Source organism: Lycorma delicatula, chromosome 5 (assembly GCF_047948215.1).
Source record: "Lycorma delicatula isolate Av1 chromosome 5, ASM4794821v1, whole genome shotgun sequence".
In the NCBI taxonomy this organism is placed as follows: Eukaryota; Metazoa; Arthropoda; class Insecta; order Hemiptera; family Fulgoridae; genus Lycorma; species Lycorma delicatula.
Genome location: NC_134459.1, coordinates 19,513,514 through 19,540,984, shown reverse-complemented (window position 1 = coordinate 19,540,984; position 27,471 = coordinate 19,513,514). Strand labels below are relative to the sequence as shown.

Sequence of the window (27,471 nt, the reverse complement as noted above, 5' to 3'; positions counted from 1 at the left end):
GGTTAAGACTCACATGGTATTTGAACCATGCAGTCAACTGAATCCTTGCATTTGTATGGAGGACGGCCAGTATAACAAAGACTTCCCCAAATCGTTCATTGTTGCCGGCCTCCGTGGCAGTGTCTCGGCTTTTCATCCGGAGGTCCTGGGTTCAAATCCCAGTCAGGCATGGCATTGTCACACACGCTACAAATCAGTCATCTCATCCTCTGAAGCATGCCCCTAACGGTGGACCCGGAGGTTAAAAAAAAAAATCATTCATTGAGGAAACAAAAGAAAATATGAATGGATATCCACTTTATAGATGGAGAAATAATGGTAGAACTATAACTTAAGTATTCAAAGAGAGCGCATCAAAATTAATTATCAGTTAGATCACGGTTTCCTACAATTCTTTCCTTCTGCTTTAGTTTCATGCCCGTATAAATGTGGAAATCTTTGTAAGTTCAAGTACATCGATAAACATGAGTACAAAGGTCATGACTGCTGTATTGTGGAAGTTGCAGCCCAAGGGGTGATGAAATTGATCATGATGAAGTCAATTTATTCTTGAATGCCAGATATGTTGGTCCAGCTAAAGCTGCCTGGAAGATGTCCACATATTCTTGCATGAACAATTACATACTGTAGTTCGCTTGCACTCATTTGCCAGATTCTCAAAATGTATCTTTTGATACAATTCTCCTGAGGATGCAGTAATTAAAGCTGAGTTGTGTAATACACAATTATTTGCATGGTTCAAATTGAATAGAAATTTGCCTACAAGGAGTCCTTATTTTTATCCTGAAATGCCTGTTCATTATACTGTTGATTCAAACAGGACTTCACAAATTTAAAAGCACATACAAAATTATTGAAGTAACTTACAGATTCAGTTGAGATCTCATTTCATAGAAAAATGCATCAAGTTTGTCACCCAACATTCACTTTGGTTCGATATAGCATTCATTTGTAATGCGACGTACATCCCACCTAAAGTTGATTTCATTCCTGATTGTAACCAGCAAGTTGGGCATTATCTCTGCAGGTGCAGCATTAATTAATTCCAAGTCTTAGCTCAACAAGACCAGCAGGCAAAGTTGGTACATAGACTCAATCTTTAATAAAATCCATCAAGAAGAAAATATCAGGGTCAAATCTGGGGAGTAAGGTGGCCATGCAATTGGACCTTCTAAACTAAACTAAACCATCAACCTGGGAATCGAGTTTCAAGAAAATCTTGACTTCTAGGCGGTATTGAGGTGATTCCCTGTCTTGCTTAAAGTAATGGTATCCATCTTGCTCCAAGAATAAACAATACCATTTAGTTACTTCCTGGAAGAATGAGCCGTACAGTTTTTTTTTTTTTGCTTAGGGCACAGCTACCCCACATTTGGCAATTATGGATATTTACTTTGTCACAGATGTGAAACGTTGACTCATCACTAAAAATTACATTCTCTAAAAGTGTATTGTCTGCAGTTCTAGCCATCATTTTCACAGAAAACTGCAGCCGAGCAACTTTATTGTCATCTGTAATGTATTGAACCACAGTTAGCTTGTATGGCTTCAAGAGCAATCATTTACATAATATGCCAAACAGTTGTTTGTGGAATGGCAGTCTCACATAATGCATGTCAAGTTGATTTCTTCAGACTATGTGCAAAGCTTTCTCTGAGTTATTCCACATCAACTTCAGGGACGCGTGGGCATCCTGGTGATTTTGTATGTTAACAGAACAACCTGTCTCAACAAAGGTTTGGTGCCAAGAGTAAACTATATGCCTAGGTAGGAGACTTCCTACCATACTCTCTATGAAAATTACATTGAACTGCAGTTGCTGAATGCAAATCGTGAAACCAAAACACACCAGCAAGATGTTCTGCTACAGTATATGTATTCATTTTTAACAGTGCTGGTGACCGAATTCAGTACTAATGAACTATGTGAGTGAAAACTTGATTACTATGATTACTATATATATGATTACTATAGTTCTATGATTACTATTGATTTGCTATGAAATGAGACCTCAACTGAATCTATAAGTTATCTAATAAATTTTTATATGCTTTGTGAAGGCATACTTGAAGGTGTACTATATTTTCTACGTGATTTATTGTAAAATTGAATGTATAATTAATTTTAAAATGAGCATGAAAGTTTTACATTTTTCATTCGTTCATATTTCTTTATGAATGAAAAGCTTTGGTTAGCTGAAGCAGAAATAAATGCCACTGGTAGAAAGTTTGACACTGATATTAGTGATTTGAGAGAAAAAGTTGGAATGTTAAAAAAAATAGTAACTGCAACAGGGTTCTGGAACTAAGGTGAAAATTTTGAAGATTAAAAGAATATTTTTAAAACTCAATATTTTATTAAAATGTTTTATTTAACAATCAAAATAACCTATTAATCATGAAAAACATTATACTAATGAAACTTCCGATTGAGTTCAAAAATATAATAACAAAATTTTGTTAGATGCAAAAAAAGAAAAATAGCTGTTTGCTTTTAGAAGTAGAAAAGATTCAGATGAAAGCTGGCCTATGTACTTCATAATGTCAAATGATAATCTTCAATAACACAAGTGATGAAAAAATGGAATAGCAGATAACAAGCAGAGAAAATCCATGTTAATATACATTGCTGATGACACAAAATTTAATGTCAATTTTAAAATAAAATAATTTAATTATATAATTCTTCAGGACAAACATCATGGTGGTGTAGTATAATCAGAGTATAAATAAACAGATACACAACCACACTTACAGAAATCATGTTACATAAAAACAAGACGCAGATATATTCCTAGTAACAAAAAAAAAGATTAATTTCATCTCCATTATGAAATGCATACAGGCAACAATGAACAAGTAATGTGCGACTATCAAAAAATATAGTAATTTGTCAAAAGTGCAGTATGCAACATGTTGCTTCAACAATCACTGCTATTCCAATGAAGTACAGCAGCTACTTGTCAACTTTGATCAAAGAGGATGTCTTTATAGATAATTGAGGTGACAGCATATATTATTATTGAAAGTCATCAAAGAATCTACTGAGGTGATGGTAGTAAAAATTGTTTATTAAACCAAGTGAACTCACTGTTTTTTTATGAAATTTTTTGGTAAAAACAAAGTGTATTCAAAAACTTTTATCCATATGAGTCAGCAAGATTTTGAGTTTTACTTGTTAGTCAAACCACTGATATATAAAGACTGAAGTGATACAAACTATTGCAAAGCTCTACCATTGAAAATAAGACTTTCATAATACTCAAAATTCTGTTCTGCTGATGTTAGTATGGTTCTTTGATGTATTTCTTTTTTTACACACTCAGCCATTTGCAAAGTTCTACTAAGTGTGTTTGAAGTTTTACAGTTAAGTGTAAAAATGTAATTGGGCAATTAAGTTTGGACAGTTAAGTGTAAAACAGCACAAGTGATGTACTGAAATTTCTATTTTCACTATTAAATTCCCAAACTAGCAGAAATTTTAGTTAGTGATATTTAAATCACATTTTTCTTTAATTGAAAAGCTCTTATTCTTGTAAACATCTTCTTCTTCTGTTCCTGGTGCAAATAAGTCTTTAAATACTTTTTATTCTTGATTTCCTATACATATCACTTACTTTGCTGCAAGAAATTTTGAAGAATTGAACTTTGTTTTGTTGCCATTATAGACAGTTATTAATAAATAGTTCTCATCAACACATCAATGAATCTTGGGTCTAAAAGTGCAGCAAACATGTTGTTATTTTTGTATCATCGTCATATTTTCATTAATAAGTGGCAACAGATTGCATACTACACTCGAAATGGCATACCACTGGTTGAAAGGCAATTGTTGCATATGTCTGTAAAACAATATCACCTGACATACTAATAACAATTAACAGGCTAAATCAGCAGTTCAGGAACACAAAAATTAAAATGTAGTGAAATGAATGTGCTAAATATTACATCAGGAAAACCTGACCGACAGTAAACCGCAGACTAAACCCAAGCACTACATACAACAAAAATCAATCTTTTCAAAACACCTCATAGAAAGTGAGCACATTATACAAAGATATTTATTACTACAAAATGCAAATTTTAGACTTTTGTAAAAGCTGTGTTCTCAACCTACACATGTGTAATTTATGTTAATTAACAAATTAAATTTTATTACTTTAACTTTTTTTTAAAAATTATTAAATAAATTTATAACTAATCCCATATGAGTTATCCAAAGTTAAACGGTGTCTACTAATGTTTTTACAGAATAAATTTACTAAACATCACTTCAGCCATTGGCAATTATTCCATAAATCACACCCTTCTACTTTCCAAGATGCTACTGTGAGATAAATCAAGTACTAGTGTTATGAAACCACCTAATAGGAAATTTTGTTGCATATGTAATAATGTCAACCCAATATTGTGTAATGGTAAATATAAAAAATTATCTTGTAAAATATAAAAATTAAAAAATATAATAAAATATGGTAAGCGTATCGTTGGATTGTTTTTTAAAAATAAGCTCACTAAATAACGTTTAATGTGAAGTTGCAGGATGTTCTGTGGACTGATTTACAATTATTTCTAAAAAGAATCTCAAAGAAATAATTTTTTTAATAATAATACATTTTTTTCAACTAAAACAAATATTTTCAAAATTACACTTTATTGTAAAATAATGGCAAGTTTACCAGGCTAGTTTCTGTAAATTACCAGACTAAAAATATTAGAATACAATAATTACAAATATTTAAGATATGTATTTTAATTAGTAATACTAGATACTGATCCTAAATATTAATCAAATTCTGGAATGTTATCAAATGAATATCCAGGATATTGGTTATAGGCACAATATGCGATGTGAACATGATAGACACCTGGTAGGAACATAAGGGTTCCAAGAATGAATAATGGCCACATACGATCTCCATACTGAAAAAAAATATATCAAGTAGAATTTCTGTTAATATAAATTAAAGTTATTACAGTGTTGATATACACAAATCACAACACAATGTTAAAATAGCACAATAAGAAATAAAGTATAATTGCTATTTGTCTAAAATTAAATCGTCTTTTTTTTTTAAATCCTGTATATAGTTTTATTCAATGATGTAGTTGTAATTAATAAAAAAATTACTGCTATCCAGTGGTGGCTTGTGTATAGGCACTGTGGAACTTGCAGTGCCTATAATTTCCACTTGAAATTATCGATAACATGTAATATAATGAGTCCTTTTTTCTTTAATTATTTCTTTATACTTGTACAATATATAATCCTGAAGCTTAATGTCAGTAGCCATCCCCCAGTTTATGAAAAAGATACAAAAATCTTTGTATGGAACTGTTCTTTACAGTTCTAGGGCGTGGTGTTTGGGCATTCTGCGCATGCACACATAGGAAGCTGCATGCAAGGTTGTGAGGGAAAGAGAGCAGTGGGACTCTTGCAATGTAGACCCTGTTGTGCTGGTGGAAAGTAGTTTTTTTTACTTTGCGAGTGTGTGGAACATTACTTGTTCATTCCCTTTTCTAGTTTAGTCGGTGAAAGGAATATGAAAGTGGCTTATTTGTTTTTTCAGTAGTGATCAGAATATGGTGGAAAGCAAGGGATCTTTGATTGCCATATCTGTCCAAAAACATGCTGGAAAGAAAGTAATTAGTAAAAACTAATTATGTATTTGTTTCTGTGTACATAGAAATTTAAATTAACCACCATTGGACTATAGTGTTTTTAAGCACACATCTTATTAAGTTATTATCTAATAATACTAAAAAATATTATCTATATTGGCATTTTATTATTTATTCAGTTAAACCGGGAAAGGTTTTCAAGCACAATGTATTTAAAAACCGTGTACCTTATTCTTGAATGTGATAAAGTGTAGAATTAGATTATTATCCTGCTTCCAGCTATTCTATTTGATTAATTTTGTTGCTTCAGTTTTATTTTATAGAAAACTTTAGCCATGGCCTAAAAAAAGCACAGAAAAAAATTTTCAGGAACAGCACCCCACTATTTTCAGTTACGAGCCACCATTACATTTTACTTTTTTTACAATCTTAAATAAACTTAGAATATAACAAGCATTTTTGTTTATGTTAAAACATTTTCAAATATTCACTGATGAAAAGATCTGTTTGTTACGTTTAAAATGAGTATTTCATGAACAAATTTTATGTTAAATTTAAAATCATTTATTAAAATGTTAAGAAATAGCCATAAGGAATAAGATTTTAAACCGAATTCAAATATGCAAAGTGATGGAAAGATTTTGAAGATGGCCGATCTTCAGCTGATTACGATCCCATCTTGTAAGCCATCTAAAACTGATGAAATTATTTAACTTTTAAAAACATCATTAATGGAGATAAGACTTGGGTTTAAGAATACAGTGATAAAACAAAATTGAATCATGCAAAAAAAAAAAATGCGATCAAACATGAGAATATTGTTTACCATGAAATTTTTACACAAGACATAACCAAGGAATATTGTCCTGAAGCAATGAAACATCTTTGTGAAGCTATCAAAAAAATGGTCTGATACTTGGAAGTAAGAACAATGATACTTCATGTTGACGGTATAGTTGTATACATATCACTAATAAACATCATTTTTTTTTGGAAAAACATCAACAATAGATATCTATCTCATAACCTCTTATATAGGCCATTGTTGTAGTTAAAAATCTCAACAAAAAGAAAATTTACCAGCAGAAGAAATAAAAAGAAATTCACCAGTTGAATGAAGCATTCCACAAATATTTCAAATGACAGAAGGAATAAAGAAAGTGGTATATTAAAAGTAGAAGGGACTATTTAGAAGGTGGCAACGCCAAATAGCTTGAAGGTGTGAAAACTGTTATTAAAAAAGTTTTGAAATTTACAGACATATCTTATATTTATCTTTCAAATTTTAATGTACAGCATGTGCTTGAGCTGAATTTCAAACCTGTATAAGTATGTGTTATTACAATATTTAATAAAGACTAGTAACAGTTTTCATATTTATCTCACGATCATACTAAGCTTTTGGCTTTAGATTTTATATCACAAGAACTTCTGGATAGGTTTTCTGTTGTGTACATTCTTCTCCCAATTATTGTATCATAAGTAAATTTTGACTGATCTACGAGATCAATTAATAAAGAAAGGATATTGTTTTTTGTGGATATTGTTAAAATATACTTTTTGATGTCTTTCCAGCAACAAAATACCACAGCTACTACTTCTACTGGTATCACATGTAACAACAGCAACACTTCTTTCTGAGGCAGATTATTATGCATAATTTAAACATTTTCAGTTGAATTTAAAATGAAAAACAAAAATTAAAATTAAAAATAATTTTTTTAAAATTTTCTATATTAATTTTAATTCTTGATTATGTAATACATTAAAAATGTTTATAGATGAATATTTAGTAATTAAACCATTCACACCTTCTGCTTTTATGGTTAAAACATTTAACAACTTAACATATAAAAGATGTTTGATGAAATCATTTTGGTCTGAACAAGAATATTTCATTTATTTTTTAATCGGTAAAGTTTGTAAAAAATTAATACAAAGGAGTGTAAATGACAAAAATAAATATGTTGTGAAAACAAGTGTGAAGTTCAGATCATATTAAAAATTCTAGAGATAATTTATAGCAGTTTTTTTTTAGTATAACTAAGGCGTATACATATTTGTTAGTTTGTAAAATGTAGAATGAAGTAATTAAAATAATTAAGTTTGGTACAGGAACTTTTTTTTGTAACGGCCTACCTGCATGCTCTTACACCCTTATGTTTCCAACTAAGTTACTTATATCCCTTTTCAACTAAGGAAACTGACGTTTTGTTACGATATTCAGGATAATTATTTCGACGAGGAAGGTTGTTTAAAATGCCATGCGTTTACCGGTAGGGTAACAGTAGGAACCGAGGCCGGTTGAAAAGTGGTCAAACCAGAACAGCTGTTGTTGAGTTAGCAAAGAAACCAGTCAGTACTGTATTAATAAAGCGGGCGGTATTGCCGGTTGAATTACACATACCAGACTTATCAATATTGTGGATCGGGAAATAAATTACAAGAACGGTTCAATAGAGGCGATCCGGGAATAAACCCGATAGACGCCGCGTGCAAACAACACGACATCGCGTATTTTACTTACAGAAACTGAGAACAGGGCTAAAGCGAACAGAATATTAGTAGAAATTACTAGGGAAAGGGTAAAAGCATTCGACGCTAGTGTTGCTGAAAAGGCTGCGGTTTGGGCGGTAACAAATATAATGAAAGCAAAGATTAAATTCAATTCGTAAACGGGGTAAAGATCTATACTTAAAACTGTATTCCTCATGCCATACCGTGTGGTATAAAGAAGAAAAAGAATTCGTCGACGAAAATATCTCTTTTCTGCTTAGCCTTCAGAGGATGATATGTATGAATGTAAATGAAGTGTGGTCTTGTTCAGTCTCAAGTCGACTATTCCTGAGATGTGTGGTTAATTGAAATCCAACCACCAGTATCCAAGATCTAGTATTCAAATCCGTATAAAAGTAACTGCTTTTATTAGGATTTGAACCTTAGAACTCTCGACTTCGAAATTAGTTGATTTGCGATGACGAGTTCACCGCTAGACCAACCCGGTGGGTTCGACAATAATATCACTATTAAAAGATAATCCCCGAAGATCGCTGACGGATGGTCATTTGTATTGAAGTCTGGCATCGGTGATTTCAGAGGTGTTTATGAGAGAAGAGTTTCCTGAAAAAATAAATTCAGTTGAATCGGGTATCATTAATTTGGAAAGCGAAATAGATTCCGGGACCCCCTGGGTGAGCTACCGTAAAAACAAACATAAAGCCGAGTATTTTAACGGTATCGGGAACTTGAAGCCTCTAAGAGAACTGGTAAGATTTTTTAAAAACTTCCAAAGAAACACCTTTACATATCTTCTATAATTACGAACGCAGAGACTGGATTCATTTAATTATGATCATTTATGCTTAGAGATTCCTGTGGAAAAATGATGTTTTGTTTGTCGGGAAAGACACTGTTGTTTAATACAGTCTTTTTTCCTCCCATCGAACTCGAAGAAGGGAATGGGAAATAGGTTTGACTGATTTCATAACCTATAATAATAATAAACCTAATGCAGAAAAAGCCAAAAACAATTAATTTTATTACGATATCGACAAGAGTATTAAATTACCCAAAGGTATGTACGAAGTCGAAGACACAGAAATGAATTTGAAACATGAAATTATCAAAAACATTTGTGATAAGGATAAGGAAAATATACAAATGAAGTTTTTATTCCGGAATTAAAGAAAAAAAACAGAAGGCTGCTTTACTTGACGAAATCGCCGGTAAGTGTACAAAACCGCTCGCATTGTATATGTGAAAACTATATGTATGCTGTACTGTTCATTGAATACCAACGGAGAAGGAGACGTGTTGCATGAATTTTTTCCTAACGTCGAACGTGGTTATATAATCAGAAACGCTTCATAACGTAATTTAATTTACCTTCTCATCTATATGAGACCGCTGCACATCACTATACAAGTTATGGATCAGAACGGTGGCATACTCAATTTTAAAGGACAGATAATTACTGTACATCTTCATCCGAGAAACGAAGATAAGAAAAAATTGAATTAGTTTCTCTCGAACAAGAAGGAGGAAGAGGAGAACATTATAAGAAGTCGAAACGACCTCGACAAGTTACTGTAAGGCGATTAAAACCTAAAAACAGACGTTTTCTACAATCATTGGGATTTACAGTTTTCAAGAAGTTCGCCGGTAGGAGTCCGCAGAACTGGACAGCCGGCGAAGTCAGCGAACTATGTTTACAGTTCAAAACATGACCTAACCTAAAAGTGAAATGAAAATGGAAAAGAAAATTACAAAAATAGGCATGAAAACAATATATTTCAGTTCAATTAGATTTGTAATAAAGAATACTTTCAAAAAATACCTCGAATTTTATTAGACTATGTTTTTTTATTCCATTTGATGATAACCGCGGGACTCGAATGTCTTTTCCTAAAAAAAAATGGGTTTACGAATCGCGACGCTAGGTAGCAATACTTAATTGTACTAGGTAGCGTACGAAACTTGATAATGTACTTGAAATAATAAAATTTAAAAGAAAATATACTACAGCTTGTTTTAATAGTAAATGCTCTTATGTAAATGAAAGTATTAGTTTACAAGAGATTATAGCTGATAATAAAACACTAACAGTAGGAAAGTGTTGCAAATGTGGCAATAAAAATATGTTACATAAAACAGAAATAAATTCGATTGGTAAAATTTTTATTCTACAATTAGAACTAATTGTTTTTTTTTTTTTGTCTTCAGTCATTTGACTGGTTTGATACAGATCTCCAAGATTCCCTATCTAGTGCTAGTCGTTTCATTTCGGTATACCCCCTACATCCTAGATCCCTAACAATTTGTTTTACATTCAGGATGCCTTAATATGTGAACTAATTGATGGAGAAATAATTAAAACTAATTGATGATCTCTTTAATAAGGAGAACTAATTGATAGAGAAATAAAAAAAAGTTCATTTAATAATAATATAAAAAGTGTGCCTACAGATAAGATAAAAATCAAGGGTTACACTTGCGAAGTAATAAGTGCAATATTACATCATAGATCTTCAATACATTAAGATCATTACACTAGTTATATTAAAAAAGAAAAATATGGTATGAAGAGAATGATATGCCTACCAACAAAAAAAAAATTGGCCGAGAAATTCAAAAAATGTATATTTATTTGTTCTAGACAGGCAATAATTTTTAATAATAAATCCATAAGATAATCAGTAATTCATAAAAAAATTAAAAAAATAATCTAACAAAATGCAGTGATATCCAAAAAGATTACAATGAAATTGTAAACCGTACTAGGCGTCTCACAGATATTTCTTTATACGGATTTGAATACCAGTTACTTTTATATGGATACAGATTTGAATACTAGATTGTGTGGATACTGGTGTTCTTTGGTAGTTGAGTTTCAATTAACCACACATCTCGGAAATGGTCGAATGAGACTACACTTCATTTACACTTATACATTTCATTCTATGAAGTAATCCTGACGATGGTTCCACAGGCTAAACAGAAAAAAAGATGATTCTTCCGCTCAAGAAACAAAAATTTCTGTACTATAAGTAAAACTGTTTTTAACAAATATATATTATCAAAATCTGTAATTAATTTAGAATTTTGTTTTAAAAAAATACACGTTAATATATGTAATAGACAACAGATATACAATATTAGATAATAAACAATCCTCATATTTAGGTCGTGATGATATTGCAACTATTCAAAGTGTATATGAACTACTGTAGACAACCTTTGTTATGATAATGACACTGCCGAAGACAGAGATAAAATGATCAGAGAATCAACATCTATAAAGAATAATGTAGAAAAAGATTTATGCAACTGTAAAGGCAGTGATATGAAATCACCAGTAATAAATTGAACACAAAACGTAATGCATAAAAAATATGTCTGGATTTATATTATTTATGGAAAACAATCTGAAGTATAATATCCATTAGCAATAACGAATCGGTTAACATTTTACCTTCATATTAAAAATTGTGTATCAATGATCCACTAATGAAGCAGTCATCATGGTAATCAATACTTTAATTTACATGTTTGACACCAACACACTGCATATTTTACAAGGTCATCCAAAACCTTCATCAGTTTTAAAGATATTCCTTCTTCGAAAAAATATGAGTGCACTTTTTAGTACTTACAAAGGAAAAATTTACATGTTTTATGATAGTTTTGTGGCGCTTGATGAATGTTATTTTGGAGCTAAACCACATGGTCTGATCTCCAGACTATTCCCCGGTATACTGAATAAGATTGATGTGGTGTTCCAATATAAAATGGATTATTATACTTTTCAAAGATAACATATTTTACAAATTTAGTAGAAAAGTTGTAAGATCGGGTGAAGTAAGTTTTGATTTGTTAGGACTGAAATGTTATAAGAACATTATTTTTTCACAATTCCGAAAATTTCTTTCAGACTATAATATGTATCTAAGAATACAGAATTTGGTTTTAAACTTCTCTAGGTGTATTTTATAAATAAAACTAAATTAAATAATTTATTTTTATAAAAATAGTTTTATTTTCCTTTTAGTATATTCCTACATATCCCACAACTGGTTATTAGCTGTACACACCGCTCAGAGAAAAGATGTTTACTGGATAAAACAGCACACTGGTTACTCTAATTAAACATATTTTGCATGTAACAGGCGTGGGCTCTTTATCATCATCATCATCATTCAATAAAGAAGACAATGACAATGAAGATAACTCAGTATTGAATATGTTGTTAATTTTCCTCGTCGCCGTCATCATCATCATCATCACCTACATCATCAAAAATGAACTGGTCGATGAACGATTTGTTCAGACTCATTTTCTTCGTTTGAATGCAATGTAAGTCGAGATTCGCTTTTATCATCAGATGATGATGCCTTTTCTAAGTCTATAAATGCCATGTATGTTGATTTGTTTTTCTTTAATCTTTTTTCTACAATTAATCTGAGTGTTAAAATTCCTTCCCTTGTTCTTATATTTTTCCTGAAACCAAACTGGTCTTATCCTAACATTTCTTCCACTCTCCTTCCAATTATTCTGGACAGAAATTTAGTTAACATTTTTGATGCATGAGTAGTTAAGCTAATTGTTCTGTATTCTTCACATTTACCTGCTCCTGCTTCCTTTGGTATCATGACAATACCACTCTTTTTGAAGTCTGATGGAACTTTCCCTTTTTTGTAAATATTACACATCAGTTTGTATAATCTACCTATCGCTTTCTCACCTGCTCTGCACAGTAATTCTGCAGGTATCCTGTCTATCCGAGGAACCTTTGTGCCATTCAGATCTTTTAATGCTCTATTAAATTCAGATCTCAGCATTGTATCTCCCTTTTCATCCTCTTCGACTTCCTCTTCTTCCTCTACAACACCAGTTTCTAATTCATTTCCTCCACATAACTCTTCAATACATTACACCCACTTATCAACCTTTTCTTTCATATTATAAATCGGTGTACCATCTTTATTTAATACATTAGATTTTAACTGTACCACAAAATTCTCCTTAACTTTCCTATATGCTCCATCTATTTTACCAATGATCATTTCTCTTTCCACTGCTGAACACTTTTCTTTAATCCACTCTTCTGTTGCTGATTTTTACTTCCTGTTTATAGTATTTCTAAATTGTCGATAGATCCTTTTACCTTCTTCATCACTAGCATTCTTATACTTTCTAAGCTCATCTACAAGCTGCAATATGTCCTCCGATATCCAAGGTTTTCTACCATTCTCTTTGTTCCGCATAAGTTTGCTTTTGCTGATCTAAGAATTTCCTTTTTTAACATTTTCCCATTCTTCTTCTACATTTTCTGCCTTATCTTTTTTACTCAGACCTCTTGCAATGTCCTCCTCAAAAATCTTCTTTACCTCCTCTAACTCAAGCTTCCCTAAATTCCATCAATTCATCTGACACCTTTTCTTCAGATTTTAAACCCCAATCTACATTTCATTATCACTAAATTATGGTCGCTATCAATGTCTACTCCTGGATATGCTTTGCAGTTGATTTCTAAATTGTTGCTTAACCATGATATATTCTACATACCACCTTGCAGTATTGCCTGGCTTTTTCCATGTGTATATTCTTTTATTACGATTTTTAAACTTGGCAATTACTAAATTATACTTTGTACAAAACTCAACAAGTCAGTTCCCTCTTTCATTTCTTTTGCCCAGCTTGTATTCACCCACAATATTTACTTCCTTGCCTTTTCCGATGCTTGCATTCCAATCTACAACTATTATTAAATTTTCATCCCCTTTTATATGTTTAATTGCTTCGTCAATTTCTTTGAATACACCTCTACCTCATCATCATCATCATCATGGGAACTTGCAGACATAGACGTTAACAATGTTTGTCGGCTTAGGTTTTGATTTTATCCTAATTACAATGATTGATCGTTAAGCTTTTTGAAATACTCTACTCTCTTCCCTATCTTCTTGTTCATTAAGAATTCTACTCCTGCCTGCACTTTATTTGACGTTGGGTTAAATATTCTAATATCACCTGACCAAGTCATATTCCTCTTCCCACTGAACCTCGCTAATTCCTACTACATATATATTTAACCTATCCATTTCCATCTTTAAATTTTCTAATCTACCAACCGTTTTTTTAGATTTCTAACATTCCACGCCAACTTGTAGAACATTATTTTTTAATTTTCGGATGAACCCTTCCTTAGTAAATCTGGATATCCGAACATGGGACAAGGTTACCTCCGGAATTTTACCAAGGAAGGCACTTCCATCTTTATTACATGAAAATGCAGAGCTACATTTTCTTGGAAAAAACAATTGTAGTTTTCTACTGCTTTCAGCTGCACAGAAGATTGAGTGATGTTGATATGGCTGTTTAAGTCTTCCAGATCTATGACCTTAACAGCTACTGAAGCAGCTGCTGCTCTCTTTCAGAAATCATTCCTTAGTCTGGCTCTCAATAGATACCACTCCAATATGGTTGCACCTTCAGTCCAGCTGTTCTGTACCACAGCATCAAAGCTCCCTCACCATCGGTAAGGTCTCGTGATTCATAGAAGGAGTAATAGTAGATGGAGTCAGTTGACTTGCATCTAATATTATTGTTGACCTGAAACAAAAAGAAGGAGCAAAAATAAATTTGTAATATCTTCCAACATGAACATTCATTTTATAAAAAAACATCATACATTTAAATTAAAAATAATATTACAATTAAAAGCTTTCATTATATACGGAGTGTTCTGGAACATATTAGCCGAACTTCAGACACCAAAATGAGCAAAAAAAATTTTCATATTGACATAAGTCCTATTTTGCTTTGTTTTCCTTCTGGACGCCATTTTTTAATGCTGATAACTTTTATATTTTCTTCTACTAAATGTAATAAAAATTATTAATAATAAATAATAGTAGTAAATAAAAACAAATGATCACCTTGCATTATGGTGAACAAGTGTACTGCCGGGGTTAATTGTCTGCAATAATTATGGATTGTTTGTCAATGGATTTTTATAGATGAAGTATCACTTTGTTCAAAATAAAATGCTTAGTAAATTTTCTAAAAGAAAAAATTACAAAATTATTGAATTGAAGATTAAAAAATTAAGATAGCTGCCAATTTGAAATCTTTGAAGGTGACTTTTGAAAATGTTTTATTTTGTAAAACAAGACAGTAGTCTTAGATTTACAAAATTTAATTAAAGTAGGTTAACCCATTCCTGAAAAATAATATTTTTGCTGAAAATGCAAAATGGCGTCCAGAAGGAAAACAAAATAAAATAGGACTTATATCGATATGAACTTTTTTGCTCATTTTGGTGTCCTGAATCAGTTCCTGAAGTTCAGATAAGTCATCCTGGAAGACCTGTATACATTTTTCATTTTTTATTCACTAAAACATTACAATATGCAATTAAGAATTTAAAAAAAAACATCATATAATTAAACTAAAAACTTTTATATATTCATTTTAAAAATAGATTCAAACTATCTTTAGTCATTTGACTTCAGACTATTTATTGTGAATTTCAGAGTGAACTGACAGACTTGCTTTATCTTGAAGAGGCTGCCTCCTGCTCCTGAACAGCATTATTAATAACAGCCTCTTCTACTGCTCCACCAATACATTAATCCATCTGTAACAAAATTAAGAACTCTGATAAACCATTTTCCAAATTTTCTAAAACAAGATCTTATTTCATCACAATTTCAAATATCTTTGATTTCTTTAACAAGAATTTTTAAATTATTTTCTCTCTAATAAAGGTCCTTAATATTGTTGCAATTGATGCACTACATAAAATGCTTTCTTTAAAAAATAAAACATCGGTTTTTATTTTAATAAACAAAACAAACTATCTACTTTTTAACAAAAATTTCAATGTTAATTCAGAGATTTTTTCATACAAAATAAAATAAAATTTATGAAATCATGTGCGTTTACTATTGTTATTCGCCAACCGAGTGTATACAAGACTTTCCTTTCATACATAAGAACATCACATCTTGCAAATATATTATCTGCATAACTAACCAAATCAAAAAAAAGATAATGCTTGTACATCATAAAACTTGAAAGAAAACAGTAAACAAGCTGAAGCTAATAATAACTGAAGATTGTGAGAAATTAGTCTCAACGTGTACGCAATAAATTGGTGGTGAAATATAAAGCTTTTCAAGTTTTAATGAGTTCTGTAAATTAATGTCAGTCAACAAATTAACATCACTTACCCTCGCCACTGAATAATTATTATGTAATATAATTAAGTAAAAAATCCTATCAAAAAAGAAATTTTCTTTTAAATATGTGTTATGTACAGCATCTAGCCAACACATATATAATTTATAATTAATTATAATTTTATTTAATGCCTTAGACATAATTTAAAGAAAAATTTACTAACATTTATTGAATACAAAATTATGAACTCTAATTTAAAAATAATCATAAAATCTTTTTTCTAATATTGGTAATGAATATCTAATATGTACTGTTAATTATTTAAAATTTTTAATAATATGAAAAAAAAACAATATTAATATTATTTTTTTTAACATCTTAAATAATTTAAAGAAAAATTTAATAACATCCAGAGAATCCAAATTTATGTAAACTGAATTTTAATGCAACTATTTTCATCTTCATTAATAAGTGAAACTGATTTATCTAACGCCATCTTTCGAATAATTAGTATGATTTATTTAACTTTTTTGAAATGAATTTAAACACAAAATTAAATAGGTTTTCAGAAAAATATTTAAATATGACAAAAATAATAATTTAAAAGAAAAAAAATTATATGAATACTATGATCTATATAATTTTTACCCATGACGAAATAGAGACAGTATATGCATTTGGGGTAAGGGGTTGTGTGTGTATGACAGCATTTCCTAAAAAACTACTGAACCGATTTCAATGCAGTTTTTTGCATTATATAAGTATCGCTTCAGAGCAGGTTCTTAAGTTAGTTTTATGGTTATAGGCCACCCGGGGGCGTTATAGTAGATGTGTTTCTCTAAAAAAAAGGTTGGGTCAGTTGATGTGGTTTTTTGCATTATATAGGTATCACCTAAGAGCAGGTTCTTAAATTGGTTTTACGGTTATAACCCGTCAGGGGGCACTGCAATAATGTGTTTCTTCAAAACGTCTTTTGAACGTTTCTAATTCTTTCTACCTCCAGCAGGGCTACACTATTGTGTGATTATTAAATAATTTGCTCTGGTCAAGTATATTAAACTTTCATCATCACCCTATAAATGTCCCACTGTTGGACACAACAGACCTACTAATCTTTAAAAAGTAATAAATAAAAAATAAAATTTAATCCTTAAAAAAACTTGAAATAATTAAATAACTGTATTTTTACCTTATAATCCCCTGTGACAGTGTGATATTGTTTTTAAAATGATAAAATTTAAGTTTTTGATTAACTGTTGTGCATGACTATGAAGACAACTAAAGCTTATCTATGCAGTCTATGGGTCATGCACAACAGTCAATCAAAATATTAAATATTATTGTCTTAAAAACAACATCACAATGTCACAGAGGATTATAAGGTAAAAATACAGTTATTTAATCGTATTTTTTAAAGGTCTTTAATGTCATGCGTTTTTTAAAATTTTTAATATTAGTTTTTATTTATTTATAATATCAGCTTGTTGGTTTTACACTGAACATGCGACGTTTAAATGTTAAGAATTAGGGTTAGTTGATATAACAATTTAACTGAATGCATGAAAAATTAACCTTTTAATTACGAGTATCATTCAATAATTAAACAAATATTTTTAGTGAAGGAAATGCTTAAAGTAGGCTTACAAAAACGCTTACAAAAATTGAAATTTTTCTAAGTGTTAGCTGGCAACCTTGCGAAGAGTGTTGGTAAGCTGTTCAATTAATATTTACATAAACATAACCTCTAAAGTCATAGTTATGATGGTGTGTTTGCTCGAAGAAAGTACTTTTGAAGAACAGCATTCTGTGATCCGATTTTTACTTTTGGAATGTGTACAAACGTCAGAAATATTCTCTCAGATGAACAAACAATATCAGTAATTGCATGAACCATGCGAGTTTTTATACAAAAAATGTTTAACTGACTGCAAAAGCATGACCGATGAGCAGTGCTCTGGGCATTCGATAACAGTATCGACTTCGGCATTAGATTCTCGTACTGATTCACTTATTCAAGAAAACAGATGACTTACAGTTGAACAAATTGCTGAAAATGTCGAGTAAGTGTTGGCACAACTCATTCCATCATTCAAAACAAACTGAATTAACATACTTGTGCAAGGTGGGTTCCCAGAGAGCTTACTGTTCATCACAAAGCCGAGAGATTTCACATTTGCACTGAACTCAAAGATCGATTCAGTAACGAAAGTGACGCATTTTCGGACAGGATCTTAATCTGTGATGAAACTTTGATACATCATTTGGAGCTGGAATCCAAACGTTAAAGCATGCAGTGGAAACACTCTGAATTGCCTGTCCATAAGAAATTCACAACACAACCATATGGTAAGCTCATGTTAACCATCTTTTGGAGTGCCCATGGTCTGATTTTCTTTGATTATTTGGATGAGCAACACACTATCAACAGCCTATACTACTCAGCCATGATTGAGAATAAAGTCAAGCCCACGTTGAAGAGGAAATGTCTGAGATGTCAGTGGAAAGAAGTGCTTCTTTTTCCAAGACAATACTCAACCTCATATAGCACAACTGATACTGGAAACTATTGGCAATGTGGGTTGGGAGCTCATATCTCATCCTCCTTACAGCCCTGACCTTGCCCCTTTAGATTTTTATCAGTTTGGTCTGATGAAAGAAGCTTTGCATGGCATCAAGTTCAACGACAATGAAGAGGTAGAGAAAAAAGTACAAAACCGGCTTTGAGATCAAGGTAAAGAATTCTTTGCTGAGGGGATAAGAAGACTTGTAAAAAATGGGACAAGTGCAAAGAGGTTGGTGGGGATTACATGGAAAAAAAAACAAACAAATTGTATTTATTGAATAAACCATTTTTGCTGTACAGCTATTTATCTGTTTAATTATTGAATAACCTTCATATATTTAAAGTAAGACTTCTAAAAAATCAAAATTACAAATATACTTGTTTTACTGGAAATATTTTAAAATAAGATTTTTAAAATAAAGAATATTATAAGGGATATTTAAAATAATAATTCAAAAGAACACTGCAATTTGTATAATTAATGTTTTTACATCTAATAAATAAGGAAATAAAATGAACTTGATTCACTTCAAGTACAACTGACTGCTCTTATTTTAAAAAATATGAATACTAAAATTTATATTTTTTTAAAAAAGAAAGAAAAATATACTTACCAAATAATAGAAGTATTATAATTGAAGTAAAATAATAGAAGCACAATGCAAAACATACTTTTCACGCACGATATAATGCACAGCAAACTTATTCAGTACGCAACAAATGTGATGTTTGTAGAACGCAAACATTTTATTATTTTTTGATAATAAAATGCATATTCATAAATGCAATAATAAGTACATAAATAAGGTATAATTTTCATTTCACTAAATATTACATTTCCTTTAACAAAAGAATTTTTTCCATTCTTTAATCGTTTTCTCTTGGTTTTTAATAATACACAATCACATACCCATAATTCACCTGATGATGTACCGATTCGATATTTCACTTGTACTACCACCCATTTGAATTTTTATTTTATGCCACACCTGGTGGGGAAATGCATACCAAAACACATAAAATTGATCCCCGCGGCCACCCTGATCACGAACGTCTTTGAATTATTTAAATCCTCCCACCGGCTTCCGAGTTACTTAACTTTTTTCAAATAACCCCCCTTTGGAGCACCCCACCACAACACAAACCCCCTCCTTTAAGTCCAACTTGCGCCCTTGGACAAAACGCCACTCAAACTGTAAAAGTCCCACCACCTGTTCCTGAGGTATTCGTGTTTTTTTGGAATTTCCCCCATCCCATAGAGTTTTTTCAACTTAACGTGCCAATGGACTGGGGTTCCCCTTCCCAAACATGTAAGATTGATCCTAGGGCTGCCCCTGATGATATACAACTTTGAATTTTTAAATTCACCCCACCCATTACAGAGTTATTCAGTTTTTTTTAAATAGCTCCCTTTGGAGCACCCCACCACAATGAAATCCCTTCCTGTACAACTATCCTGCAACCCTCAACAAAACGGTGTTTGAATTTTCAAAATCCCTCTGCCTGTTCTTGAGAAATTCAATTTATTGGAAACAAACGTTTTAAGAAAATTTCCTTATTTTTTAAGATGTTACCTGAATGTCTGAAGACGCTCAAATGTTTTCTTAAGATATTACCTAATTAACACCTGAATGACTTAAGACACATTTGAAGAGTTTATCTTAAAATTCCCATATCTATACTACTTTTATACGTGTTTAAATCATTTCTTTCTTTATAAATACTTCTACTTTAAATAAATTTTACTTGATACTGCTACATTCTCTTCATTAAAAAGAAATATTTTTTTAAATGAAAATAAAATAAGTTATCTTGAAAAAAGATTTCTTCCTTCAATTTCAGTTACTTATTTACAGAATTCTATATGAAAACACTAATTGCAAAAAGAACGCCAAATGTTTTGATTTGTATTGCACAAAATCAATGTAAAAGGTTGAATATGGTCGAATAAACATCAGCTACAATATAAAATGTATGACTAATGCAGTAAATTGCACCACTCTCTCTACACTTTGTAAAGAAGGAATTATTCTACCACACAAGTAATGTGTTACTTGTGTTTAAACAAATAAAAATAGAAATAAACACGAACAAGTCTCATTACAGAACAACGTGATTTTATAACATGTGCAAAAATTAAAATTAAATTATCTTTACCAATTTCTCTTCTGTTGCTGAAAATGTATACTGTTTAGAGTAGTTAACAAGAAATCATACTTCAAGGACTGGAAATTACAAAACTGTCCATTGTTGAAAAGACTTTTGTAGAAGCCAGCTATAAAATGGTACAAAAATAAACAAACATATTGTGGAATTATGACAAGGTGTGAAAATAAACTAGTCTTTAGAAACACAACTAGCCAAAAATATTGAAGAGTTTTATAAAAAGATGGAAGAAACTCTATTATAGTACACAAGAAGAAAGAGATACTAAATCAGAAAACTAGAAGAAAGAAAAGAAATCAAAATCACTTCTCATGATAAAAGAAGGGAATTCTTTTATCATGAAAAGTGAATTTGATGAAGTTCTAGGAAACAAAAAGTTAAAAGGACTACAAGAGATGATAAAATCTCTACAACATTTAAGAAACTAGTGATTATCTCTTAAATGAGTACTGTAACTGAGATTCCTCTTAATTATATCTTTATTTCCTGCTTGAATTAGCCTTTCAGTGTAAAAGTTGTGAGATAAAAAGTTACAGTACTATATAGTATATGATCTGAAAATTCTAAAAAACTAGATGATGACTCAATATCAGTAGGTATTTGAAAGTTAAGACAGTGTTACGGTTTACAAAATACTATATTTGCTGTACAATATAATTTTGAAATGAAAAATACTTTTACTGAAAATCGTTTGGTAAAATATAACAAATAAGTACACAACATACAGCACAAGCCCTGAAGCATCTTCCAAAAAGAACTAATCGCAATAATTAAAGAAATCAAATGATTTAACAATATATCAGAAAACTGCACTGGACAATACAATAATAATATGAGAACGGATTAAGTAAATTTTATGACAACACATTAAGTTAATATTTTTCAATATTTATGAATTTTCACATATGTAATGAATGACAATTTGCATCAAGAGAAAAGGAAAATGATGAAGATGACTAGACCAATGGTACACAATTAACATACCATAGAGTAGGGGCACTAATACTTATTAAGCAGTGGACATTATTAAGCAATGGACTTATTAAGCTTATGAGACAGACATAACAAGCATTTTAAAACATGTAGTTTAATTTTCATATATATATATATATATATATATATATATATGAAAATTAAAATATATATACTATATTCGTATAAATATATATAATATAGTTATAAATATATATACGTATATTCTTAATTTGGTGGTATTTAGCTACTAAATACAAATTATAAACACATAATATAAATATATATAAGAATCGTTCAATAATTAAAGAAGCAAATGACTATAAAATTTATCATATACTCAATGACAATGGAACTAACACTATTTTTCAACAAAATCCCCAGCTACATTAAGGCGTTTGTCCCACATTTATGATTATTCTTATTCCAGTAATAAAGAACTGTTTACTTAAGTGTCTGAACCATTACTGATCTGCTCATTGTTGCTGAACTTAGTGCAGCATGCTCCTTCAGAGACCAAAAAAAAATGATTCTGCAAGATTGGGACTTTCTTATAGCAGGGATCTTTTACAGTCCTGAATTTTGAATAGCTTCTTGTGTATTTAGAGCAGTATGGAGGCGGGCATTATCATGCAGAAGAATTATGCCTTGGGAAGAACCAGGATGTTTCCACCTTATTGTTGGTTTCACTTTATTTATCATGTCACTATAGTACTCTGTAGATTGTGCATTGTTTTTCAAAATTATCACAATAAATTTGATCTTTATAATCCCAAAACATCATTAGTGTCACTTTACCAGCTGACACGAAAGTTTTGAAGTTTTTCCTGGTGAGCAAATTTGGATGTTTCCAATCCATACTCTGAATACTGATTGCAACTAAAAATGATGAATCCAAGTTTCACAATGAGTTATTACACTATCTAAAAAAAATGACCTTTTGCTATAAACCATCATTTAAGTTCTGTACTAATATGAATTAAGGTTTCATTGTGATTCTGAGTTCCTATATTTACTTACATCTCTAAATACAAAAATTACTCATAAAGGAATGAAAAAGAAAACAGAACACTGGTTTGGATTAACAAGAGATGCAAGAATAAAGATAATGACTGTGTTACTAGTGAATGAAAGAAGAATGGAGAAAGAAAAAAAAGAAACATTTTTCAGATTTGTAGATACAAATGCTACTTGTAGATAACATTTACTTGGATAAGAAGTTTAAAATACTTAGTCTGATAATAAATTCTGAAATAAATTAATAATCTTGACATTTGTAAAAAAAAATAGGTATATAGCAAATACGTTTTGGAGTAACTCAATAGTATCAGATACAGCAGTATATTTCAGCAAATCAGATAGATACAAACATCTTTCACATATCTAACTTGGAGGTAAGAACATAATAAGTTATAAGCATAAAATGAATGCAGATTGCTATAACTTTTTAATGGCATACTACCATTGTTTATTTTTTGTTTTGCATGTCAAAGTGAACAACACTCGTTGATACAACAGTTTACTACTTTTAGTATGAATATGTATGGCTAATTTAGTGAAAGATGGCTAATATAGTGTATATTATCTGAACAATTGAAAAAAGAAAAAACAATTATTATCATATATGATAAATGTTATATCATAATTCGTTTCACAGTTTAAACATAAAAGCAATCCCTATACAACCCTATAAAAAGAAACAGCATTAGTATTTCAATCTGAAAAAGTTTTGTCACTGAGATAACCTTGCGATAATAATCCTCAATTTTCTCCATATAATTAAAATTGAAAAATAATTAAGTAAATAAATTAATAATTAAAAAACTAAAACTTACCTTTTCATCAATATGACCACTGGCAAGTAGAGTTCCAATAATTAAATGAAACAAACCACCGATACATAATAAAAATGCAAAAATAAGTGATTTCCATGGAATTTTTTGTTCAACCTTTCCATACTGAAAGAAACCATAAATATATTTATTTTGGAAAAACTGCTGTCTCAATCTAAACTAAAATAATAAACCACATGGTTATTTCAAGTAAATTAAGTCTTAAATATAAAATAGCGGTATGTAAAATACACATATAAAATACCCTGCATATCTTTTTAATCACAAAATTGCTTTTAGAGAAGAAATTTTATATCACAGCTTTGATTTTATAACATTCACTTTCTTGATAATAACATAATTTATACTACTTTGTTACCCAATTTTATGTCAAATATAGTTTAAAAACTTATCTTAAAAGTAACAAGTACTTCATAATTCATAAATCCATTACAGTTATCAGTTCATTAAAGTTTATCTATACTCAAATTAATCAATCATACGGAATAATTTTACTTTACAAGTGACAGTTACAAAATGTCTTGCACTTCTCAATAAGGCTAAATATTTATTATGCATTTGTAATTAATGAACTTAAATCCAAAACAAAAGCTATCTATATCTTTGTAAACTTTTACTTTCCAAACTGCAGACATATATGCTGCTGGGAAAAAACATACACTGGTAAAAAAAAAAAAACCAACTAAAACAAATGGTCTTTTTTAAATGTTGTGTCTTAAGAAAACACCTTTTTTTAATTTTTAACAAAAAATATAATTAAATAAATTATAAATAATCTGCAAAAAAGTATTTTCATTTTAATGCTCCCAAGGTCAAAAAAAAAAATTTGTCAGAAAGACGTTTGTGCATATTTATGTTTGGCCAGTATTTGGTATTATAACTCTGGACCCCATTGACTAATTTTGTTCAAAACTTGGTAGACAGGTACTATCCTTGGCAGGAAAGAATATATCAAATTTTTTTATTGGTGCACTTTGGCAAAAAATTTTTTTTACAAAAATTGAAGTTTTTTTGTAGATATTACAAATTACCAAAAAAAATTATTTAATATTCACCCTCTCCCCAAAAAATCACTATTTTTCTATTTTTATCTATATCCAGCTTCAGAAAATGAGTTAATGGGACTATTTTGAATCTATATTTTCTACATCAATAGCCTTTCAACCACTATAAAGATTTTTGTCTATTCCACACCAATGATCTGTAGTTACAAAAAAATAAAATTATTTTAAATTTAAATCTCTTTCCCAAGTCATCAATGCACTTCAAATGCAAAGATCTTAACTTTTTGATAGCCCTTACTCTTAAGAATTTTTTGAAAAAAAAAAATTAGGGAAAGAATTTTCATCCCCATCCTACAAAATTACAACTTTTTTATTTAGAATTATAGTTGTAACTTTGTATTTTTTTAAACAATTTCAAAGTTATTTTTTAAATTTATTACCACTATGGGACTATTTTCTTAATAATTAATTTTACCTGAATGCTTCCCCTTGAGTATGGGAGTTCCTAAAATCAAAAAAAAAATTATTGCACAACTGATGGTGTAGTCAGAAAAATTACGGAATTCAGCACCATAAGTTTTCAGTTTTTTACTACAGTACCATAGTAACTGATGAACGTCATTTAATTCGTTCTGTTTCATGTTTAAATTAGAATAAATGTGCTTCTGACATGCACTGAAGAATATATTTTATACTATAATGTATAGTTTCTGTTATAACAATACAACATACACAATAAAACACTATATGGTGCATTATGATAATAAGAAATCATTTAATATTCTTCCACTACTGTCATTGTGCCTGAACTGAAAAACCTCAGTTCTAAATTACTCTATAGGAACACTAATTATCTTTTTATAATGAATGCAAAAGGCATCAACAAATTTAGACTGATAATGTAAGCAAATTACTTTTTCTCTTAAGCAATTTGCCTTTTTCAAAAGTAACTAACCACTGCCAGTCTTTCACAGATGCTGTTTTTCGAAGAAAATTTTTCATGAGTTTTTAAATGGCAAATTCAGTCATTTAGAAACAAGAAAAAAGATTTCTATTTTTTTTATTTACAATACTACAAGGCTTTATTGCACTCTTTTCTTGAATATAAAATGTAATTATGTTTAACATTATTTATAATACTTTTTTTACAAATACGTTTTTGTCTGCTTAAATTTGTTCATAAAGTATTTCTTTCAACCACAGTGCAATGTAAATTGCATTCGGGTAATCTTTTTATTATTATTTTTTTAATATGTATATTTTCAGTTTTGTAGTATCTGTCAAGACATTATTAATGTGACAATAAAGCACGAAGGTAGTAAGAGGTTATTAATTAACGTATTATTACCACTAGCAATAGTAAAATACATATAAATAGTGTTTCAGTCGGTTAAAATCAGGTAAATTAGTAAACAATGATAAATTTCATTTTTACCAGGATTAACACTAATTAAAAATAATTTTTACTAATCATTAACAAGTTACCTGTGAACTTAGAAAATCACTGTGTTTATTAAACTGTTGTCCTAAAGAGTGATACTTCACATTTTGAAAATCTTTAACTTGCCTCTTAGCCATTTCAGATTCACATCAATTATTATTGCTAAACAGAATGTTTTAATCTATTCTAACAAACTTTTTAATCTACCGCCCGTAACTATTCTATTAATAAAAATATCAGCACTGCTCGATATAACCTCAAAAACAACACAAATTTGTATTTTATGTATTAACAAATCATAAAAGAATCAGTCGTTCATGATTGTTATACTTTTGAACTGCAATGAATTGAACCATCCACACTAGCGTAGCAAAAGCAAACATGAAGTTGTTCCTTTTAATGCAACTGAATTAAATATAATCTATATAAAAGAGTTGTTCGCTCACCTAGTTGAACCAGTCTTAAAAACACCCACAGAAAATAAAACAGATTTAAGAGTAAATTTTCAGTTGCAATTTTCAAGTGAACTTCAGTGTAATTTGTAATAAGTGAAAACAAATTCTGTTTCACAAGTTTAATAAATAAAATATTAAATACAAAAATCAAGAAAAAAAAGTTTAACATAAAAAGTGAAAAACTCAGTGAAGATAATGTTAACTACTCACTTTCAAATTATAAGGAAATTGTCAAAAGAAATATTTGGATTAAGTAGCTCCATCAATGGAATTATCAGTTGCTAATGGCACTATCTTAAAATTTGTTGAGAAACCCCCTTTAATGTGAAGTCAGATAGTTTATTTGATTTTGTTGTTTGTCAGTTTTTATTTCGTGATGTTACAATTTTTATGTTGTTGGAATCTTGTTTTTTATGTGCTACCTGTAGAATTTGTACGTTGTGGTTAATGTCTTTAGATGTATGTCTGGTTTCTATATAATGACTTTGATTCACCTGTGCACAGTACCAACAGGGCTAGGAACTGGTGATGGTGGTGTGGCGACCGGAATCGTCACGCCTTTTGACGATTCCGGTCACGCCAAGGTCAGGGGATGTTTCTTGTATTTATGTTTTTTATCAGATCAATGTGCATCTGTTATGTCTGATCCAGTAATTCAGTTCAGCCACTGCCGTTAAATTTAGTTACGTTTTGTCAGGGTACGATTTATTAGT

The 27,471-nt window shown here is 30.2% G+C and overlaps 1 protein-coding gene across 1 annotated transcript; it reads right to left on the bottom strand.

Annotated features, from left to right (window-relative positions):
- Positions 1-4,581: 4,581 nt before the first annotated feature.
- Positions 4,582-26,620, bottom strand: LOC142324783 (transmembrane protein 230). Its single transcript, XM_075365772.1, has 3 exons — positions 26,348-26,620; positions 23,841-23,963; positions 4,582-4,922 (listed from the first exon to the last, which is right to left on the bottom strand). The coding sequence occupies exons 1-3, from the start codon at positions 26,438-26,440 to the stop codon at positions 4,785-4,787; spliced, it is 354 nt and encodes a 117-aa protein (XP_075221887.1). The 5' UTR covers positions 26,441-26,620; the 3' UTR covers positions 4,582-4,784.
- Between the last annotated feature and the right edge of the window lie 851 nt (positions 26,621-27,471).